At 52.1% G+C, this 18,044-nt stretch overlaps 1 protein-coding gene across 1 annotated transcript; it reads right to left on the bottom strand.

Annotated features, from left to right (window-relative positions):
* Nucleotides 1–375: 375 nt before the first annotated feature.
* Nucleotides 376–17,880, bottom strand: CCDC12 (coiled-coil domain containing 12). Its single transcript, XM_053966230.1, has 7 exons — nt 17,750–17,880; nt 11,955–12,025; nt 4,876–4,955; nt 3,515–3,576; nt 1,824–1,858; nt 1,361–1,437; nt 376–1,100 (listed from the first exon to the last, which is right to left on the bottom strand). Exons 1-7 carry the CDS (start codon nt 17,873–17,875, stop codon nt 1,021–1,023), a joined length of 531 nt encoding a protein of 176 aa, XP_053822205.1. The 5' UTR covers nt 17,876–17,880; the 3' UTR covers nt 376–1,020.
* Between the last annotated feature and the right edge of the window lie 164 nt (nt 17,881–18,044).

Genomic DNA, 18,044 nt, shown 5'->3' with positions numbered 1-18,044 from the left:
CACAATAAAGTTTTCCAGGGAAAACGCAGGATCAGCTTGGCAGATCCCACCTGCTCACCTTTTCCAGAGGCACAGGGTTGGGATCACCCCAGGAACCTGGATCACACAATAACCTGGATCAGCCCATCCCAGGAATTGTGCTTGACCTGCTGTGGCCACCTCCAACTTCCATGGACTCAATCCCACAGCTCCTCAAATTTCCATGGACTCAGTCCCACTCCAACTTCCATGGGCTTAATCCCACTGCTCCTCCTACAACTTCCATGGACTCAATCCCACTGCTCCTCAAATTTCCATGGACTCAATCCCACTCCAACTTCCATGGGCTTAATCCCACTGCTCCTTTTCCCACTCCTCTGCAAGACAAGTGACAGCTTTTTCCACATGGAATTGTTTTATTAGGAAAAGATCCATTAACAATAGGATCCATAACAAGGATCCATAATTAACAAAAGATCCATAACAAGAGGAGGAGCGGGACATGCTCCTGGAGGGTTGGGAAATTCGGGAGCAAAGCAAATCCCACATTAAACTCAGCCAGATGCAGAGCAGCCAACAATTCCCGAGCCACACAGCCCCTTCCCACAGGGATTCCGGGGCTGGCCATGGATATTCCCAAATATTCAGAGCCTCAAGGAGTCTCTGCACAGGAACAGGAGCACCAATCCCTGGGAAATGATCCTGCTTTTCCAAGGGCTGCTGGCATCTCCCTCCTTTCCCAGCCAGTCTGGATTGACCTTTCCAGCCTCAGCTCAGAGTCTTCCAATTTCTCCCTGCTCCAAGGAAATTCCAGCTAACTGGGGGGGTCTGTCCTGCTCCCATCAACCCGCCACGATCCCAGAACGTTTTCCACGGAAGTTCCTCAGCAGCCAGCCAGGCTCCTTGGATCTGCCTATCCTCCAGGCATGGCAGGATTGGGGAAGTTTGGGAAAAGGGATGAGCAGCCCCAAGCAGGGAGGGACCTGAGGGACACGGGGTCGGTGTGAGGCAGATCCGGAGCCCGTTCCCGGTGGATTCTCCTCACTCGGAGTCGCTTCCCTCCTGCTTTGCTGATCCCACAGCCGACGCCAGCTCCCCCTCCTGCCCTTTCAAGCGCTCTCCTGCCGGGAGAAAAGCCACGGAGAAGGGATGGACCGGTTGGATTGGGAGCGACCCAGCGCAGGACCCCGAAACCCTTCCCTTGGCACAATCCAAGCGCCCCTGGAGCCTCCTTGGGAAGCTCCTTGGGACCAACAGCTTCCCAGATCCATTTGGAAGGGATCGAGCCCCACCAGTCCCTCCCCGGCCCAGCGAGCTCCCAGCACGGATCACGGAATCCCTCTGGAATGAGCCACCCCATTCCCGCGGCTCCGGAACGCACGGATCAGCTCGGCGATGGCTCTCTGCGTCCTCTTCTCCAGCTTTTCCAGCTTCTTGGACACATCCCGCTTCAAATCCCTGGGAGGAGAGCGACAAGGTCAGGACAATTCCATGGCCAGGCAGGGCTGACCTTTCCCAGTGGAGATTCCTTCTCTTTCCCGAGTGCCACCGCTCCAAAACCAACCCATCCCTCGGTGACAAGCATTCCAAAGAATCAGCAGGAAAAGGGAATCGTGTCTTCCTCCACGACCAGGAGAGTTTTCCAATTCCATGGAGTCATGGAATGCTCTGGGTTGGAAGGGTCCTTAAAGATCAGCTCCTTCCAACCTCCCACAGGATTTTCCTGGCATTTTTAACCCTCAGCTCAGGTTTTCCTGGATATTTCCAGCACAACCTCAAGGTGTTGGAACCCCCCGCTGACTCCAACACGCTTTTCCCGGGAGCAGCATTCCACAGGCACTCACCAGTCAGGTTTCCTGGGAGCCAAGTTTGCCAAATCCTAGGGAAGAAGAGGAGACATCCAGTGAAAGCCAAAGGCAACATTCCAGCCTGGACCCGGCACGGAGCAGCTACGGATTCCCAGATCCAGATTTCCCAGCTCTGGATTTCCCAAATCTGGATTCCGAGATCCAGATTTCCAGCTCTGGATTTCCCAACTGAGATTTCCAGATCTGGATTTCCCAGATCCGGATTTCCAGCTCCTGATTCCCAGATCCAGATTTCCCAATCCTGATTTCCCAGATCTGGGTTCCGAGATCGTAATTTCCCAATCCAGATTTCCCGATCCAGATTTCCAGCTCCGGATTCCCAGATCCTGATTTCCCAGATCTGGATTCTGAGATTGGAATTTCCCAATTGATATTTCCAGATCTGGATTCCCGAGATCCAGATTTCCAGCTCCTAATGCCCAGATCCAGATTTCCCAATCCTGATTTCCCAGATCTGGAAGATTCCGAGATTGGAATTTCCCAATCCATATTTCCTGATCCAGGTTTCCAGCTCCGGATTTCTCAATTGAGATTTCCAGATCTGGATTTCCCAGATCCGGATTTCCAGCTCCTGATTCCCAGATCCAGATTTCCCAATCCTGATTTCCCAGATCTGGGTTCCGAGGTCGGAATTTCCCAATCCGGATTTCCTGATCCAGATTTCCAGCTCCGGATTCCCAGATCCTGATTTCCCAGATCTGGATTCCGAGATTGGAATTTCCCAATTGAGATTTCCAGATCTGGATTTCCCAGATCCAGATTTCCAGCTCCGGATTCCCAGATCCTGATTTCCCAGATCTGGATTCCGAGATTGGAATTTTCCAATCCAGATTTCCAGATCTGGATTTCCAAGATCCAGATTTCCAGCTCCTGATTCCCAGATCCAGATTTCCCAATCCTGATTTCCCAGATCTGGAAGATTCCGAGATTGGAATTTCCCAATCCATATTTCCTGATCCAGGTTTCCAGCTCCGGATTTCTCAATTGAGATTTCCAGATCTGGATTTCCCAGATCCGGATTTCCAGCTCCCGATTCCCAGATCCAGATTTCCCAATCCTGATTTCCCAGATCTGGGTTCCGAGATCGGAATTTCCCAATCCGGATTTCCCGATCCAGATTTCCAGCTCCGGATTCCCAGATCCTGATTTCCCAGATCTGGATTCCGAGATTGGAATTTCCCAATTGAGATTTCCAGATCTGGATTTCCCAGATCCAGATTTCCAGCTCCGGATTCCCAGATCCAGATTTCCCAATCCTGATTTCCCAGATCTGGAAGATTCCTATATTGGAATTTCCCAATCCAGATTTCCTCATCCAGATTTCCAGCTCCGGATTTCCCAACTGAGATTTCCAGATCTGGATTTCCCAGATCCGGATTTCCAGCTCCCGATTCCCAGATCCAGATTTCCCAATCCTGATTTCCCAGATCTGGAAGATTCCTATATTGGAATTTCCCAATCCAGATTTCCTCATCCAGATTTCCAGCTCCGGATTTCCCAGATCCGGATTTCCAGCTCCTGATTCCCAGATCCAGATTTCCCAATCCTGATTTCCCAGATCTGGGTTCTGAGATCGGAATTTCCCAATCCGGATTTCCCGATCCAGATTTCCCAGTCTGGATTTCCAGCTCTGGATTCCCAAGAATTCCAGCTCCAGCTTTACCTACCACCTCATCGATGATGGGCTCCGGCTTGGCCGCTTCCAGCTGCTCCTTCACCGTGTCCTCCACTAGATGGGGAAACAGGATCAGTGTTGGAAAACCGGGAATTCCACCGGCGCTCCAGGCTCGGCTCCCAAAAGCTTCCCTGAAACCCCATTCCCACAGCTTTACTTAAAAACATGGCTGAGTACATCCCTTCGGTATCCAAACCCTTCTGGAGACTCCTGAAAATTATCCGGGAATGATGGAAATCCCACAAACAGCAGCGGCAGCTGGAAGCCGGTTGGGATCAAGGCCTCTTCCCCAACATCTGCAGGGATCAGCTGCTCCAAAGGTCTGGAATTTTGTTTTCTCTGACTCATTTCCAAGCCTGGGACACTTTGGAGGAGTCAAGCTCCAGCCCAGGCCTTGGGGAAAGCTCTGCAGATATCCGGGATAACGGGAAAACACTGATGGAAAAAGCCACCCACGGAGGGGCTGTGGCACCAGGGAGCACATCCCACTGCAGCACGTGGATTTCATGGAATCAAGGACAATTTCAGTGGGAAAAGCCCTCTTGGGTCGAGCCCAAACATTCCCAGCATTGCCAAGGCCAGCACTGCCCATGTCCCCAAGTGCCACATCCACAGGATTCCCTCCAGGAATGGGGTTCCACCACTGCGGGACAAGTGGAATTTTCCCAATATCCAAGCTGGTAATTCCCTCTCCTCCCGTCCCTGCTCCCTGGGAGCAGATCCCAATTCCCCCTGGGCTCCTGGCAGGGAATTGTGCAGAGCCAGAGCCTCCTTTTCTCCAGGATAACATTCCCAGCTCCCTCAGGAATTCCCCAGCTCCGCTCCCTTCCCTGGGCACGCTCCAGGCCTTTCCATGTCTTTCCTTCCACATGGAAGTTTTAAGCTCCTCCAGAAACACAAGGAAAGGGCAGTGCCAGAATTCCCAGCCATTCCCAGCCCTCCCTTTTTATTCAGGGCATTTTTCAAGGGATTTATTCCAGGCAAACTCCACATTTCAGGATCGGGGGCGCTCCTTCGCTTCCCCCTCAGGTGATTTATGGAAGTTCCAGGTGAGGAAATTCCAGCCCCAACGCCCTCAACTCCTGACTAAGACTTCCTTCAAGATAAATCCAGCAAAAAAAACAGCCGGAATTTCCGGGAGGCTCCTCCAGGGAGGCTCCTCCGAGGATGAATCCTTGGATTTGGGCCTGGGAGTGTTCCCACCCCTCTTGTGCAATGCTGGGCGTGAGGGTGACAGGATCAGATATTCCAGCCCCTCCACGGACACCTCATCCCAGTGGATCTCCCACCTTGGGAAGAGCACGGAGCTTCCCAAGCACTCGATTCCCTTCCCACGTTCCCGGTTTCTCCCACCTGAGGCCGGTTTGGCCGGGGGCAGCTTCCTCTTCTTCAGCTCCTCATCCTCAGGATCGTAATTCCGCAGCTTGATCTCCCTGGGAAAAGTGGGAAGAGCAGTGAGAAAAGTCCAGGATGCCCCAGTGGGCACTCAGGAAAAGCAGGAATGTTGGAATTGGGAGCCAGGGGCAGCTGAAATCATGGAATTGTTGAGGTTGGAAAAGCCTCCAAGATCATCAAATCCAGCCAAGGCCGCCATGGATCCGTGTCCCCAGGTGCCACATCCACGGCTTTTAAATCCCACCAGGAATGGGGACTCCCATTCCATGAGAAATATTCCCAGTATCCAACCTGGGGTATCCTGTGGCACAGCCTGAGGCCGTTCCCTCCTGCCCTGTCCCTGTTCCCTGGGAGAAGAACCCAATTCCCACCTGGCTCCAACCTTCTGGGTCTAAAAACTGGGATACTCCGGATGGAGACCCCAGGGAAGATCCAAAATCATGGAAATAAATCTTTCAGGAAAAGACAGGAGGAAAAAAAGGATTATTTAGGACACAAGGTGGTTATCCAAGCATTTCTGGAAGTGCTAAAATCAGGGAGCAAATCCCAGAATAATCTGGAATAAATGGATGGTGGAGCTGAGGGACCCAAACATCACCTGGAAGTTTTTCCATGTTTTCATCTCCTCCAGGAAAGCTCAGGAGCCAGGACTGAGCCACAATTCCAGGACATTCCCATCTAATTTGGGCTATAAATGGACACCCTCATTCCCATGAGTGATTCCCCACTGGAGCCAAACCCTGCAAGCCTGAAGAGGAATTCCCAAAGCCACACTCCTGGAAATTCCAGCTTGCAGGAGCTCATCCCACCTCCAGGACACTCTGGAGGCCGTGGGATCCATGGAAAAGCTCAGCCCACAGGGATAACGAGGGAGGTGAAGCTCATTAACCACCGAGGATGGGATTACCCGGGATAAACGCTCCAAGAGAAGCTGGGAAGGTTGGGAAGCAGAGGACCAGGTTTTTATGGAAAGCACCAAAAATCCAACCTTGGAAGTCACCAGAGCACAGGGAGAAAATCCAACCCTTCCCAGTGCATCCCATTCCTGCTCCAGGACAGGAATCTCCTGGCCAAGAGTCTGAGCCACACCATGGCAGTGCTGGGAACACCGGGATGTGTTCCAGGACCTCGCTGAGGTAAATTATGGAATTCCAGAATGGAAGCAACCCTTGGGATCAGGGCCATGGGCAGGGACACTTTCCATGATCCCAGAGTGCTCCAAGCCCCATTCTTGGGCACTTCCAGGGATCCAGGGGCAGCCACAGCTTCTCTGGGAATTCCATCCCAGCCCCTCCCCACCCTCCCAGCCAGGAATTCCTTCCCAAAAAGGAATTGGGAGGATTTGGGGAGTGCAGCATTCCGGAGGGAAGCAATGGACACTGCCAGGGGTGCTCAGGAATATCCCAAATCCACGTTTCCCTCAGGCCCGGAGCTCCTGGCTGGGGAAGCAGGAGGGATCCCAGCTTTTTTGGGAGGAGGCCCTTGGCACCGGCACGCCGGGAATGTGCGGAATGCCCGGAGCGTTCCTGATGGAAACCAGGCCCCTCCGAGCTTGGCGTGTGCTTCACTGTTCCAGCTCCAAGGGTTTTATGGAACAAAACAATTCCACGGATTTCTCCAAGCCTTCTGGCTGCCAAAATCCTTGTGGCAGGAGCACCGGGAATGGCTTTGCCATGAAAAGCTGGAACAGGGATTTCTTCCGGTGTCATGGGTTCCTTGCTCCTGTCGTTATTCCCAAAAGTCACCGGGAGCTGCTTCAGGAGCAGCTTCCCCATCCCGCTCCCTGAGGGTGAGGCTTTCACCTCCAGGAACAGCAGGAAAAATGGATGGAGATCATGGAATCATCCTGGAATGGGCTGGGTGGGATCTGAAGGGTGATCCCGTTCCACCCTCTGCCACCTCCACTATCCCAGGCTGCTCCAGCCTGGCCTTGGGCACTTCCAGCGATCCAGGGGCAGCCTCAGCTGCTCTGGGAATTCCATCCCAGTCAGGAATTCCCAATTCCCAATCTCCCATCCATCCCTGCCCTCTGGCAGTGGGAGCCATTCCCTGTGTCCTGTCCCTCCATCCCTTGTCCCCAGTCCCTCTCCAGCTCTCCTGGAGCCCCTTCAGGCCCTGCAAGGGGCTCCGAGCTCTCCCTGGATCTCTCCCTTCTCCAGGGGAACATTCCCAGCTCTCCCAGAGCAGAGGGGTTCCGGCCCCGGGAGCAGCTCCATGGGATCCCCTGGATTGACTCCAGCAGGTGCTGCCGACGTTCCCGGACTCCTCACCCAAGGCACCAAGGGAGGAGCAGGCAGAGATCCAGGAGAACCCACCCCGAGGAAAAGCTCTTCCCGGGAAAAGCTGCCCCTGCCCAAGCTCCCGAGCGTGTCCAAGCCCGTCCTGCTCCCAGAGTGGCTCCAGAAGGAAGGAATCCCAAAAAAATCCCACCTCTCTCCACACCAAACTTGCCAGGCCGGTTGGTTTTCCCTGCTGGAGCAAGGATTGGGAGACATCCAGGTGTTCCAGGAGAGCTGGAGAAGATCCCAAATCCATCGGGATTCCCATCGCTTCCCACAGGGCTTTCCCAAGCACCTGAGCTTTTCCAGGTGGACACTGGGAATTTCCATACCCATGAATCAAACCAGGACAAAGCCCCCATTCCTTGTGGAGCGTGGGATCCTGCTGGAGCTGGATGACTCCAAACCATTCCCACCCCAGCCATGCCGGGAATACCAACGTTGGAACGAGGACAAACCTCATCCACGCTTTCCTGCGGCTCCTCCAGGTTGGGATGGATCCAAACCCAACTTCCACCCTTGAGGTTCAACCAGAAGGAGCCCTGGAGGCACCTTGGGAGCACCGAGATGGCCACGGGATAACAGCCGGGATAACTGCTGGAATTCCCGGGATCAGATCCACAATCCCAGCACGGAGCCAGCGCAAGGACTGGGAGCACAAAGATGCTCCAGACGTGCTCCCGTTCCCAGGAATTCTCCCCCAGGAAGGGCAGCTGGAAGTCTGAGCACCCAAAAATCCATGCCCAAAGCACCGTGGGGTGGATGAATTCCCAGGAATGATTCCTGGAAAAGAGCGGAGCGCTGGGAAGAGCCAAGGGCTGGGAGGCGTCACCTCTGGAGGCTCATCCCGATCCCAGGGAAAATCCAGGATCACCCAGAGCCTGGGATCACGGGAATTTCCATGGATCCTTCCCTAGGGATGGATCAGCTCCATCCTGAGGGAAAATCCAGAGCATCCTCCAGCTCCAGAGGGAGGAAGGCCCAAAACATGGATCAGAACTTTCAGGATGGAGCCAGCTCAGGAATTTTCCCAGCCTGGATCCCGGTGCTCTCAGCTTCCAGGTGGATTCAATCCCTGCCTTCCCTTTTCCAACCTGGAGCAAACCGTGGCAGTTCCCAGCTTCCCACTCCTTTTCCTGAGCACATTCCCGCTGGGAAGGGATCCCTGGGATGCTCCAAGCGGGAGCAGATCCCGGGAAGCGTCAAGCAAACCCTCCCCGGGTCCCCAGCTCCCACATTTAATCCTGATTTTTTTCCAATTCTTTTCCTTGTCCCAAACCCCTTCGCTGGGATGAAGGGAATCACGTCCTGGATCCTCCTGGCGAGCCCAACCCCCTCTGGAGCAGAATTCCCGAGGGGTTTTGAGGCCGGGATTAACAAACAAAAGTGCTCGGACCTGCCCGGCGACATTCCAGAGGGAGGAATTCCTCAGGGGGATCGGGTTTCCCAAGCCCCGCTCCGCCCCCAGAGCAGGAGCTGCAGCTTCCAAGGATAACTCCGTGTCCAAGGGCAGGGCTCCGTGCGGATTCACTTTTCCTAAAGCTGGGAAATTGAGGATTATTTTTGTCCCATCCCTCTCCGAGCTTTTCCTTGGATTTTTAGCTCTGCTTTTCCCACCTCTGTCGAGCTTTGTTGGCACAAGGAGCCCAATTCCAAGGCTCAGCGCTGCGGGATGGGAATTCCAGGCTCCAGCGGGTCCCTGATTCCCAAATCCAGCGTTTTACCCCGCGGGATTGAGGCGGAAAGGCCGAAATCCTCCCACACCCTTTTCCTGGGAAAGGTGGAGCAGCGGCTCCGCTTCCTGGTCCAGACAAAAATCCAAACGATCCAAGTTTTCCACAGCTCCAGAGAGAATTCCCAGAGTTCGGATCAGGGATCGGAGCTGGAATTCCTGGGAGAAGAGCAGGGCTTGCAGGGCTGGGAATGTGCAGGAAAATGAGGAAGGAAAAATGGGATGGAGTGGAGTGGGAACAAAGCAAGAAGTGGCCAAAAAATGGGAGCACAGGCCGGGAAAAATGTTGGGAAAACCAGAGCCAAGGGGATCTTGTCCTTCCTGCAGCCACTGGAACAGAAAAGTTGGGAATCTCCATCCCTGGAAAAGCCCAAAGCCAGCCTGGGATAGAGGGAGCTGTCCCTGCCCATGGAATGGGATCCTCCTCCTTTGGGTCCTTTCCCACCCAAACCATTCCAGGGTTTTTCCCTGCTCCAGCTTTCCTGGCAGCACTGGGATGCCACGGAGCGGGTGAGTGTGGGATCTCCCAGAGACTCCTGGAAAAATGAGCAGAGGGAAAAATGTGGAGAAGGGGTGGGAGAATCCCAGAATCCCAGAACGGATTGCTTGGAAGGGAGTCAAGGATGATCCCATTCCATGGGCAGGGGCACTTCCACTATCCCAGGCTGCTCCAACCCGGCCTTGGACACTTCCAGGGATGGAATTTGATGGGATTTCCCCATATCCCAAGTGGCTGAGAGGAAATTCCACAAAATCCATTCATAACTAAAGGGAAAAGCAGGAAAAAATCCGTGGATAACTCCCAGGATGACTCCATGCCCTGGCAGGGGCCTCCAGCTCCTTCTCCCGGAGTTTTCCCTCTCCAGCCATTCCTGAGGGGGCACATTCCTGGAATAGGGAGCCTGTGGAGAATCCTCAGGATCCCAGGAATCCAGGAAGGATTCCAAGCCAATCCATCCTGGAATTCCACACCTGGATGGGCTGGCACGGAGCTGAAATGAAGCAGCCAGGAGAGAAAATCCTGGAATTCTGCTCCACGAACCACGGGATTATTCCTGAACCACCACATTCCCTATCCCACAAAATTCCTTCTGCCTGGAAAATCCAGCCCAGCTCCTGGAAGTGCTTTGGAGGGAAGGGAGATTCCAGCCACCAGGACTCCACATTTCCCAAATCCAGGTGAAATTCCAGCAGATTTTTCCCCTTTTTCCCAGGCCAGCAGTGCCCAGCAATTCCCTTTTCCATAGGGAGAGTCTTGGGAAATGCAAATCCAAGAGGAAATCAAGGGATGGGCTCTTCCAGATCCAACTCCCATGGGAAAAGTGGAAATTCCACAAGAAAAGCAAAAGGGAATCGAAAGTTGGGGATTATCCAGGCAAAATTTGGGATTCAGACATTCCCATGGAGCAGATTTTGCTGGAATTTACCTTGGGAAATTCCCTCTGGATCCCAACAAAACAGGCTGAGATGGGAAAGGTGGAAAAACAAGGAAATCCATTGGGAAGTGAAGTTTTCCCCCAGAAAGAGGGGAATCCCAAAGAATTCCATGAATTTGAAGGGAAAGCTGGACACTTTCCTCTCCACCTGAAATTTCCTTGGATCTTCCTGGAAATCACCTGGAGGCAGGAGAAGGATTTTGTCTGGATCTGCCACTGGATGAAGGAAAAATCCAGGGAAAAACTCATTTCCTGGTGCTGCTGAACATCGGGAATGAAAACACCAGGAATGCCACAGAGCCCTCAGATCCCTCCAGGCAATCCCAGCAGCCATTCCCAGGAGAAAATCCGCCCAAACCAGGATTATTTTGGGATTTGGAGAATGATTCCGAGGAGAAAATCCGCCCAAACCAGAACTTTTTTGGGATTTGGAGCAGGATTCCGAGGAGAAAATCTGCCCAAACCTGGATTTTTTTGGGATTTGGAGGACAATTCCCAGAAGAAAATCAGCCTAAACCAGGATTTTTTTGGGATTTGGAGGACAATTCCCAGGAGAAAATCCACCCAAACCAGGACTTTTCTGGGATTTGAAGGACAATTCCCAGGAGAAAATCAGCCTAAACCAGGATTTTTTTTGGATTTGCAGGACAATTCCCAGGAGAAAATCTGCCCAAAACAGGATTTTTTTGGGATTTGAAGGACAATTCCCAGAAGAAAATCAGCCTAAACCAGGATTTTTTTGGGATTTGGAGGATGATTCCCAGGAGAAAATCGGCCCAAACCTGGATTTGTTTTGGGATTTGGAGGACAATTCCCAGGAGAAAATCCACCCAAACCAGGATTTTTTGGGATTTGGAGGATGAATTCCTCATTCCAGCCAGGCCTGGATCCACAGGGGTGGGAAAACCAACCCAGATTCCATCGGCTGCAGATCCGGTGGCAGCGCCGGAATCCGAGAGCTCCCGATCCATTCATTATTCAGGATTTTCCCAAGCTCTGGTTTCACCTCCGGAGCCTTTCCGGGCACAAATTCCAAGCACAGAAATTTCCCTCTCCCAAGAAATTTGGCGCTTCCAGCCCCAAATCCATGTGGGATTTTCTCCACCGGGATTTGCTTTTTCCAAGGAGTCATTCCCAAAAAAAACCCAAAAATTTAAAAAGGAGGATTTTCCTCTTTTTTTTTTCCTGGTTCATGTTTGCCACAGAGGAGGTTTTTAGGGATAAATCCATGGGGTTTATCCACATTCCATGTTTTCCACCCAAATTTGTGATCCTAAAAAAAGCCTTGGTGGGAATCAGCTGGATCTGCCTCGGCTCCCGTTTTCCAGGGAAAACAGTCACAGGAATCCATGGAAAAATACCAATCCCTGCAGGAATGGCTGGGGATTCAGGGAAGCTCCCAACATTCCTGCTGCCTCTGGAGATGCTCCAGGTTTTCCCTCTTGATCCATGGAATTTTGCCTCCAAGGTGAATCCACCCCTCCCTCATCCCAAATGATTTGCACCAAATTCCTATGGAAAATCCCCATTGAATCACAGAGATCCAAGGGAAAATCCTCCTGGGAAAAGTGGGAATAAAGAAGGAATTACCTGTGCTTGACCGGCTCCTCTTCCTCATTTTCTCTGGGAATTTTGGATTCAGGTTCTCCACTCTCCTTGTTCTGCAAAAAAAAATGGGATAATCCATCGGATTTTGGCTTCTCTGGAAATCCAGGAGAGCAAACGACCCCAAAATCCTCTGGGATTGGGATATTTTTGGGATAAGAAAGGATTTGGGAATGAGTGATGAGAAGCCATGAAAATCTGGGAATTCACAGAGCAGGATTCCTTTTTCCCCTAATTGATCATTTGGGATGGAAAACACGGGATCCCACAGGGAGCAGCACAGCAAAGGAATTCCAGCTCCAGGAAAACGTTGGAGCAAAATCCAGTTTCTGTGGAATAGGGAAAGAGGCTCCATGGGCAGCACCAGCTCCTGGGAAAAGCAGTGGAATTCCCTTTTCCATTCATTATCCAGGCAGGAACAGGGATGGAATGGTGCCCAGCTGGGAATGAGCAGCCATGGAATTCTGGAATCCTGGAAGGAAATGAACATCCCAACTTCCCAAAAAAAGCAGGAGCAGCTCTGGATTTCCCAGGAATGGACACAGCAAACACCGCTCAGCTCCACTTATCCCAACTTTTATTTCCATGGAAAATGATTGGGAATAAGGAGATTTCAGCCCTCTCTATTCCCAGAACTGAATTCCCAACTTTTCCTAAGGCCTTGGATGGGAAGGGATCCTAAGGATGATCCCATTCCATGGGCAGGGAATTCCCACAATCCCAAGGCTGCTCCAAGCTGGCCTTGGACACTTCCAGGGATGAGGCAGCCGTGGAATTCCCTGGGAATCCCTTCCCAAATCCCACCTCTCCCTGCCCTCTGGCACTGGGATCCATTCCCTGGCTCCCATCCCTTATCCCAAGCACCAGCTCCAGGATCCCAATGTTATCCAGGAGCTCTTCCAGGCCTGGGAATGTTTCCCAAACTGCTGACTCATTCCTTGGATCCCTCTTCTTCCAAACTCTGTTCCACAATCCGGGTTAAAAATTACATTCCCAGCAAACAGGGAAGGGAGCCAGGGCTGGAATTGTTCAGCTTCAGCTCCTGCTCCAAGGGCAAGGAAAATATTCCCATTTTTTTTCAAGGGAAAACCGACAACAATCATCCCTAAAATCCCAATTTAATTCCATTTTCATTCCCTGTTTTAAGTCCATTAAAACCTTGGCATACTCCCAGGAATCCCCTGCTCCATAAATTCAATAAAACCTGGGAAGAGCCCTCTGGAATTCCCTGCTGCAGCTCCAAGTTGGGTAATGTTTAGCCACCCTTGAATCCATGGAATTCCAAGTCCTTTCCTCTCCTCCAGAGCTGCATTCCCCTCACTCCTGCTGGAATTTTATCCAGAGGGTTCCAAGATAAGGAAATACTTGGCACAAATATTCCCCAGGAGCCCTGGCTGTTCCCACTCCTGCCAATTCCTGCTTTTCCCTGGCTTTGGAATATTGGTTATTCCAATCCTGCCACGAGCTGGCCCAAAATTCCCAATTCCGGCTTCTTTCCCATTAAATCCAAAATTGTTTTTAAGGTTTGGGGATATCCTAGAAAATCAAGGCAAAGGTTTTCCAGGGAAGTTGTGGGGGAAAAGGGAGGGAAAGGAAAAAAAGAGAGGGAAGGGAAAAAAAGGGCAGGGAAAAAAAAACCCAAAAATGGGAAATAAAAATGGTGGGGGGAAAAAGGCAGGGAAAAAATGTCTGGAAAAAAGGGCGGGAAGGAAAAGGTGGGAAAAAAGCTGGCACAGCTCTGGATTCCCCGGGAATGGCAGCAGGGCTGGGCAAACACTGCTCAGCTCCACTGATCCTGGTTTTATTCCTGTGGAGCAGGAAGGAGATTGTGGCACTCCCGAATTCCCAGAGCTGAATTCCCAACATCCCTTGAGCCCATGGGCACAAAAAGCTGGGATTGGAAGGGATCCTAAGGATGATCCCATTCCATGGGCAGGGAATTCCCACTGCCCCAGGCTGCTCCAGCCTGGCCTTGGGCACTTCCAGGGATCCAGGGGCAGCCACGGCTGCTCTGGGAATTCCATCCCAGCCAGGAATTCCCAATTCCCAATCTCCCACCCATCCCTGCCCTCTGGCAGTGGGAGCCATTCCCTGTGTCCTGTCCCTCCAGGCCTTGTCCCTCTCCATCTCTTCAGGCCCTGCCAGGGGCTCTGAGCTTTCCCTGGAATTTCTCCTCTCCAGGGGAACATTCCCAGCTTTCCCAGCCTGGCTCCAGCCCTGCAGCAGCTCCGGGGCTTCCTCTGGATTTGCTCCAGAAACTTTGCTCCTGCCCTGAGGATCCCACCCTTGGATCCCACCTGAGCCATCCCACCCCCCTCTTATCTCCCAAATCAACATTCCCAGGCTGGAATTGTTGGGAAGAACCTCCAGGATGAAACATTTTCCTGCGCTCCAGCCCTTTCCGACTTCCCTAAAAAAGCCTGGGGAAGGAAGGGATCCTCCGGGGGTTTTATCCCGACTGGAAAAACTTCCCTGGGCTCCGTTTCCACAGCAACACTTCTCCCAAGCCTTTGGCACTGGATCACGAGGAGCTTTGCTCCGGCAAAAAAAACAAAATCCCACAAGGGATTTTCCCTAGGGAAAAACAAGGATAGGAGCAGCCAAAGTGAGGGATTGTCCGGGGCTTTGGGAAAGCAGGGAAAGGGTGGAAAAGCAGGAAAAGCCTGCGGAAAGGAGCAGTGCCGGCCCTTCCTCCCGCCGGGAAGGTGTGCAGGAGCAGGGATGTGGCTCTGGAGCCAATCCAGCCGGGAACAAAAGCTTGGGATTGCAGCCAAAGGAATTTTTCCAGCTCGAGGAACAACCCAGGGAATGGGAAGGAGCAATGGGAGACCTTTCCTTCCCACAAAAAACTCCGGCTTGGCAAGGATTTGGGGATAAAAAAAAAGCAGGAGAAGGAGCTGTGGAGGTCTCGGATTGGGAATCTGAGCCTGGAATTCCCACAGCGATCCCGCCTGGATTTTGCTGAGGGATCCTTTGGGAGTATCAGCAGCATCCCCCACAAGGAATTCCCAAGGAATTTGCCTGGGAATTCCCTCAGAGTGGAACTTTGAGCCATCAAATCCCAGAATTTCGCAGAAAAGGAAAAGGGGAAAAGCTGGGATGTGGCCAATGGGAAATCCCAAATATTGTCCCAGCAAGGAATTTTTTCCTTAAATTATGGGAAAAGTCCTTCATCCCCCACTTTCCACTGGAAGAACGGAAAAGTGGGAATCCCAAAGCAGGAATTCCTAGATTTTTCACTTAAATTCTCTGGGTAATCCTGGAATATATTCCCACAAAAAGGCTGGATTCCCTAGGGAATCCGAGCACTGCAGACAAAGGAGCAGCTTCCCATTTTTCCATGGAATTTCCAAGCAGGAATCTCCTTATTCCAGTGATTTATTATCCTCTCCCGTTATTTTTTTCCACCAAAATATTTTTTGGAGAATTTTCCTTGAGGGAATCCAGAAACTGAAGGAGCAGAGAGAAGAAATTCCCTTTTTCCCTATTTTTGGTGCTTCCAACCTCGAGAGAATCCCCAAAAAAAAATGGATTTTTCCACAGGCAGGACACAATCCAGGCTTCCCCAATGAACATTCCCACTGTTTTCAGTGGGAATAACCAAAAATTCCACCCACGAGACACCAGAGTGACAGGAAAACTCCAGGAAAAGCAGAATTCCTTAACATAAGGGATGCAAGAAACAGGGATCATCGGGATATTTCCTTCTTTCAGCTTCTCCCTAATTTTTTTTCCAGCGAGAATCCGTTGCCCTTGAAACGTTTCCCAGAGATCTGAGGCTGGGATCATTTGCATTCCCTGGATTTCTGCAATTAAGGCAGGAAAACAAAGGGATGAGCTGTCAAAGGGAACGGAACCAACTGGGAATAAAGGAAAGGGATAAAAACCTTTCACAGCTCCCAAAAAAAAAAAAAAAGCAGGAAAAGCTTCCCAAGGACCTTGAGCTGCTCCACAAAAACTGCTGGAATTTTCACCAGCTCGGGATCATCCTGGGGTGGCTCCTCCTGGAACATTCCCATTAAAACCTGGAATTCCTGCTGGAATCCCAGCCTCAGGTTTGCTTCCCTATGGATTTCAGGCCTGGAATGTTCTGGGTTCCCTGTCCCTTCCCAAAAGAAAAATTTCTTTCCCACCATTTTTTTTTGTCCCATCCTCAGCTTTCCATCCTTGGAAAACCAGGAATTCTCCATTAAAAACCAAACAGCTCCACAGGAATTCCCTGCCCATGGAACTGGGTGAGCTTTAAGGCCCCTTCCCCAAAAAAAATTTGGGATTCTCCAAGGTTTGATAAAGCAGGAATTTCAACCCAAACCTTTTCCACATCCCGACACAATTCCTAAATTTCTCCCAAGGGCTGGGAATGGCTGAGCTCTCCCAGAATCTTCCAGCAGGGTGGGAAAAGTTTTCCTTTATATCCCAGCTCTTTTCCAGGAGCTTGGAGCCATCCTCCATCCCTCTGGAATGACACTGGATCCAACCAGTTGGAAAAATTTATTTCCCACCATTTTTTTTTTGTCCCATCCTCAGATTTCCATCCTTGGAAAACCAGGAATTCTCCATTAAAAACCAAAGAGCTGCTTGGAATTCCCTGCCCTAGGAATGGGATCACCTTGAAGCATCAAAGCATCCCATAAAAAGGAGCAGGAGAAGCCACAGAGAATTCCCAAGGGGAATTCTTTGGGATGAGCTGGGGATGCTGTGCCAGAATTCCCAAGGGGGAATCACAGCATCCCCAGCTCATCCCAAAGAATTCCCCTTGGGAATTCTGGCACAGCATCCCCAGCTCATCCCAAAGAGGCTCCGGGGAAAAAAAAAAGGGCAAATCCAGCTGGAATTCCAAGAGATGAAAGGAGCCCGGGATGGGGTTTGGGATCCCAAGGAGCCTTTAATCCTTTTTTAATGGAGAGGGATGAAAAGGGGGAATTAGGGAGAATCTCCATGGAGATGGGAATGCCAGGGAAGATTGAGGAGCAGCGGGAAAATCCAATCCCGGTGATTTTCTGCCGGGTTTTTTTTAGGAATTTTTTAGGAATTAACCCTCCCCTGGCAGGAAAGGGGGCGATCCTATTCAAGGAGAAGAAGGGAAATCATTGGAATCGTGTTTTCCCAAGATTTTTTTGCCTCCACTGGTGACGGGGAAAGAGTTGTGGAATGCTGGAATTCCCGAGGTTGGAGATGGGAGTGCAACCATTCCCAGCACTGGGATTCAGGATCTGTCCGGGACATTCTGACACCCCCAGCCCCTCTGGGACCCCAAAATCCTCAAATCCTGCCCCACCCAAAGAAGTGAGGATCCCAAATCACTCCGATCCACGTGGGATTCCCCCTCCAACATTCCCAGCCTCATTCCAGAGCCTCTGGGACCCCAAAACCCTCAGCCCCATCCCAAACCTTCTGCATCCCAGACCCGCCTCCAACTCTCTGTGTCCCACCCCCAACATTCCCAGCCCCATTCCAGACACGTCCCACATCCCAAATAACTCCGGATCCACGTGGGATGTCCTGAACACCCCCAGACCCTCTGCCTTCCACACCCCAAATAACCCAGACCCACCTGGGACCCCTCGGGCACCCCCAGCCCCTCTGGGACCCCAAAACCCTCAAACCCCGTCCCACCCAAAGAAATGAGGATCCCAAATATCCCAAAATTCTCAGAATTCCCGCGGGCCTGACCCCGGCCTCTCGCCAGGCCCACTCCGGGCCCCTTCCGCAGCCTCGGCCCCACCGCGGGGCCCCTCCGAGCGCTGCCCCCGGCCTCGCAGCGCCCAGCCCGGCCCGACCTGCAGCGTCCTCTGCCTCAGCGCCTTCAGCCGCTCCCGCCGCTTCAGCGCCTCCTCCTCCAGCCGCCCCAGAACGAACCCCTCGGCCTCCGCCGCGCCTTCCATGCCGCCGCCGGGCGCCGCCATCTTGTCCCCCGCGTCCCGCTGCCGTACAGCGCGCGGCGCGCATGCGCGGCAGGCCGGGCGTGCCGAGCGCCGAGCGCATCGATGCGAGCAATCGATTGTTGGGAGGGGGGAAGATTGGGGTGGGAAGAAGGTAAAAAAATCCCCCCATTAAACATCTGGGAATGCTTTA

Source organism: Vidua chalybeata, chromosome 1 (genome assembly GCF_026979565.1).
Source record: "Vidua chalybeata isolate OUT-0048 chromosome 1, bVidCha1 merged haplotype, whole genome shotgun sequence".
In the NCBI taxonomy this organism is placed as follows: domain Eukaryota; kingdom Metazoa; phylum Chordata; class Aves; order Passeriformes; family Viduidae; genus Vidua; species Vidua chalybeata.
The sequence above is the reverse complement of the archived record's forward strand: the minus strand, read 5'-3'. Positions and strand labels throughout refer to the sequence as shown.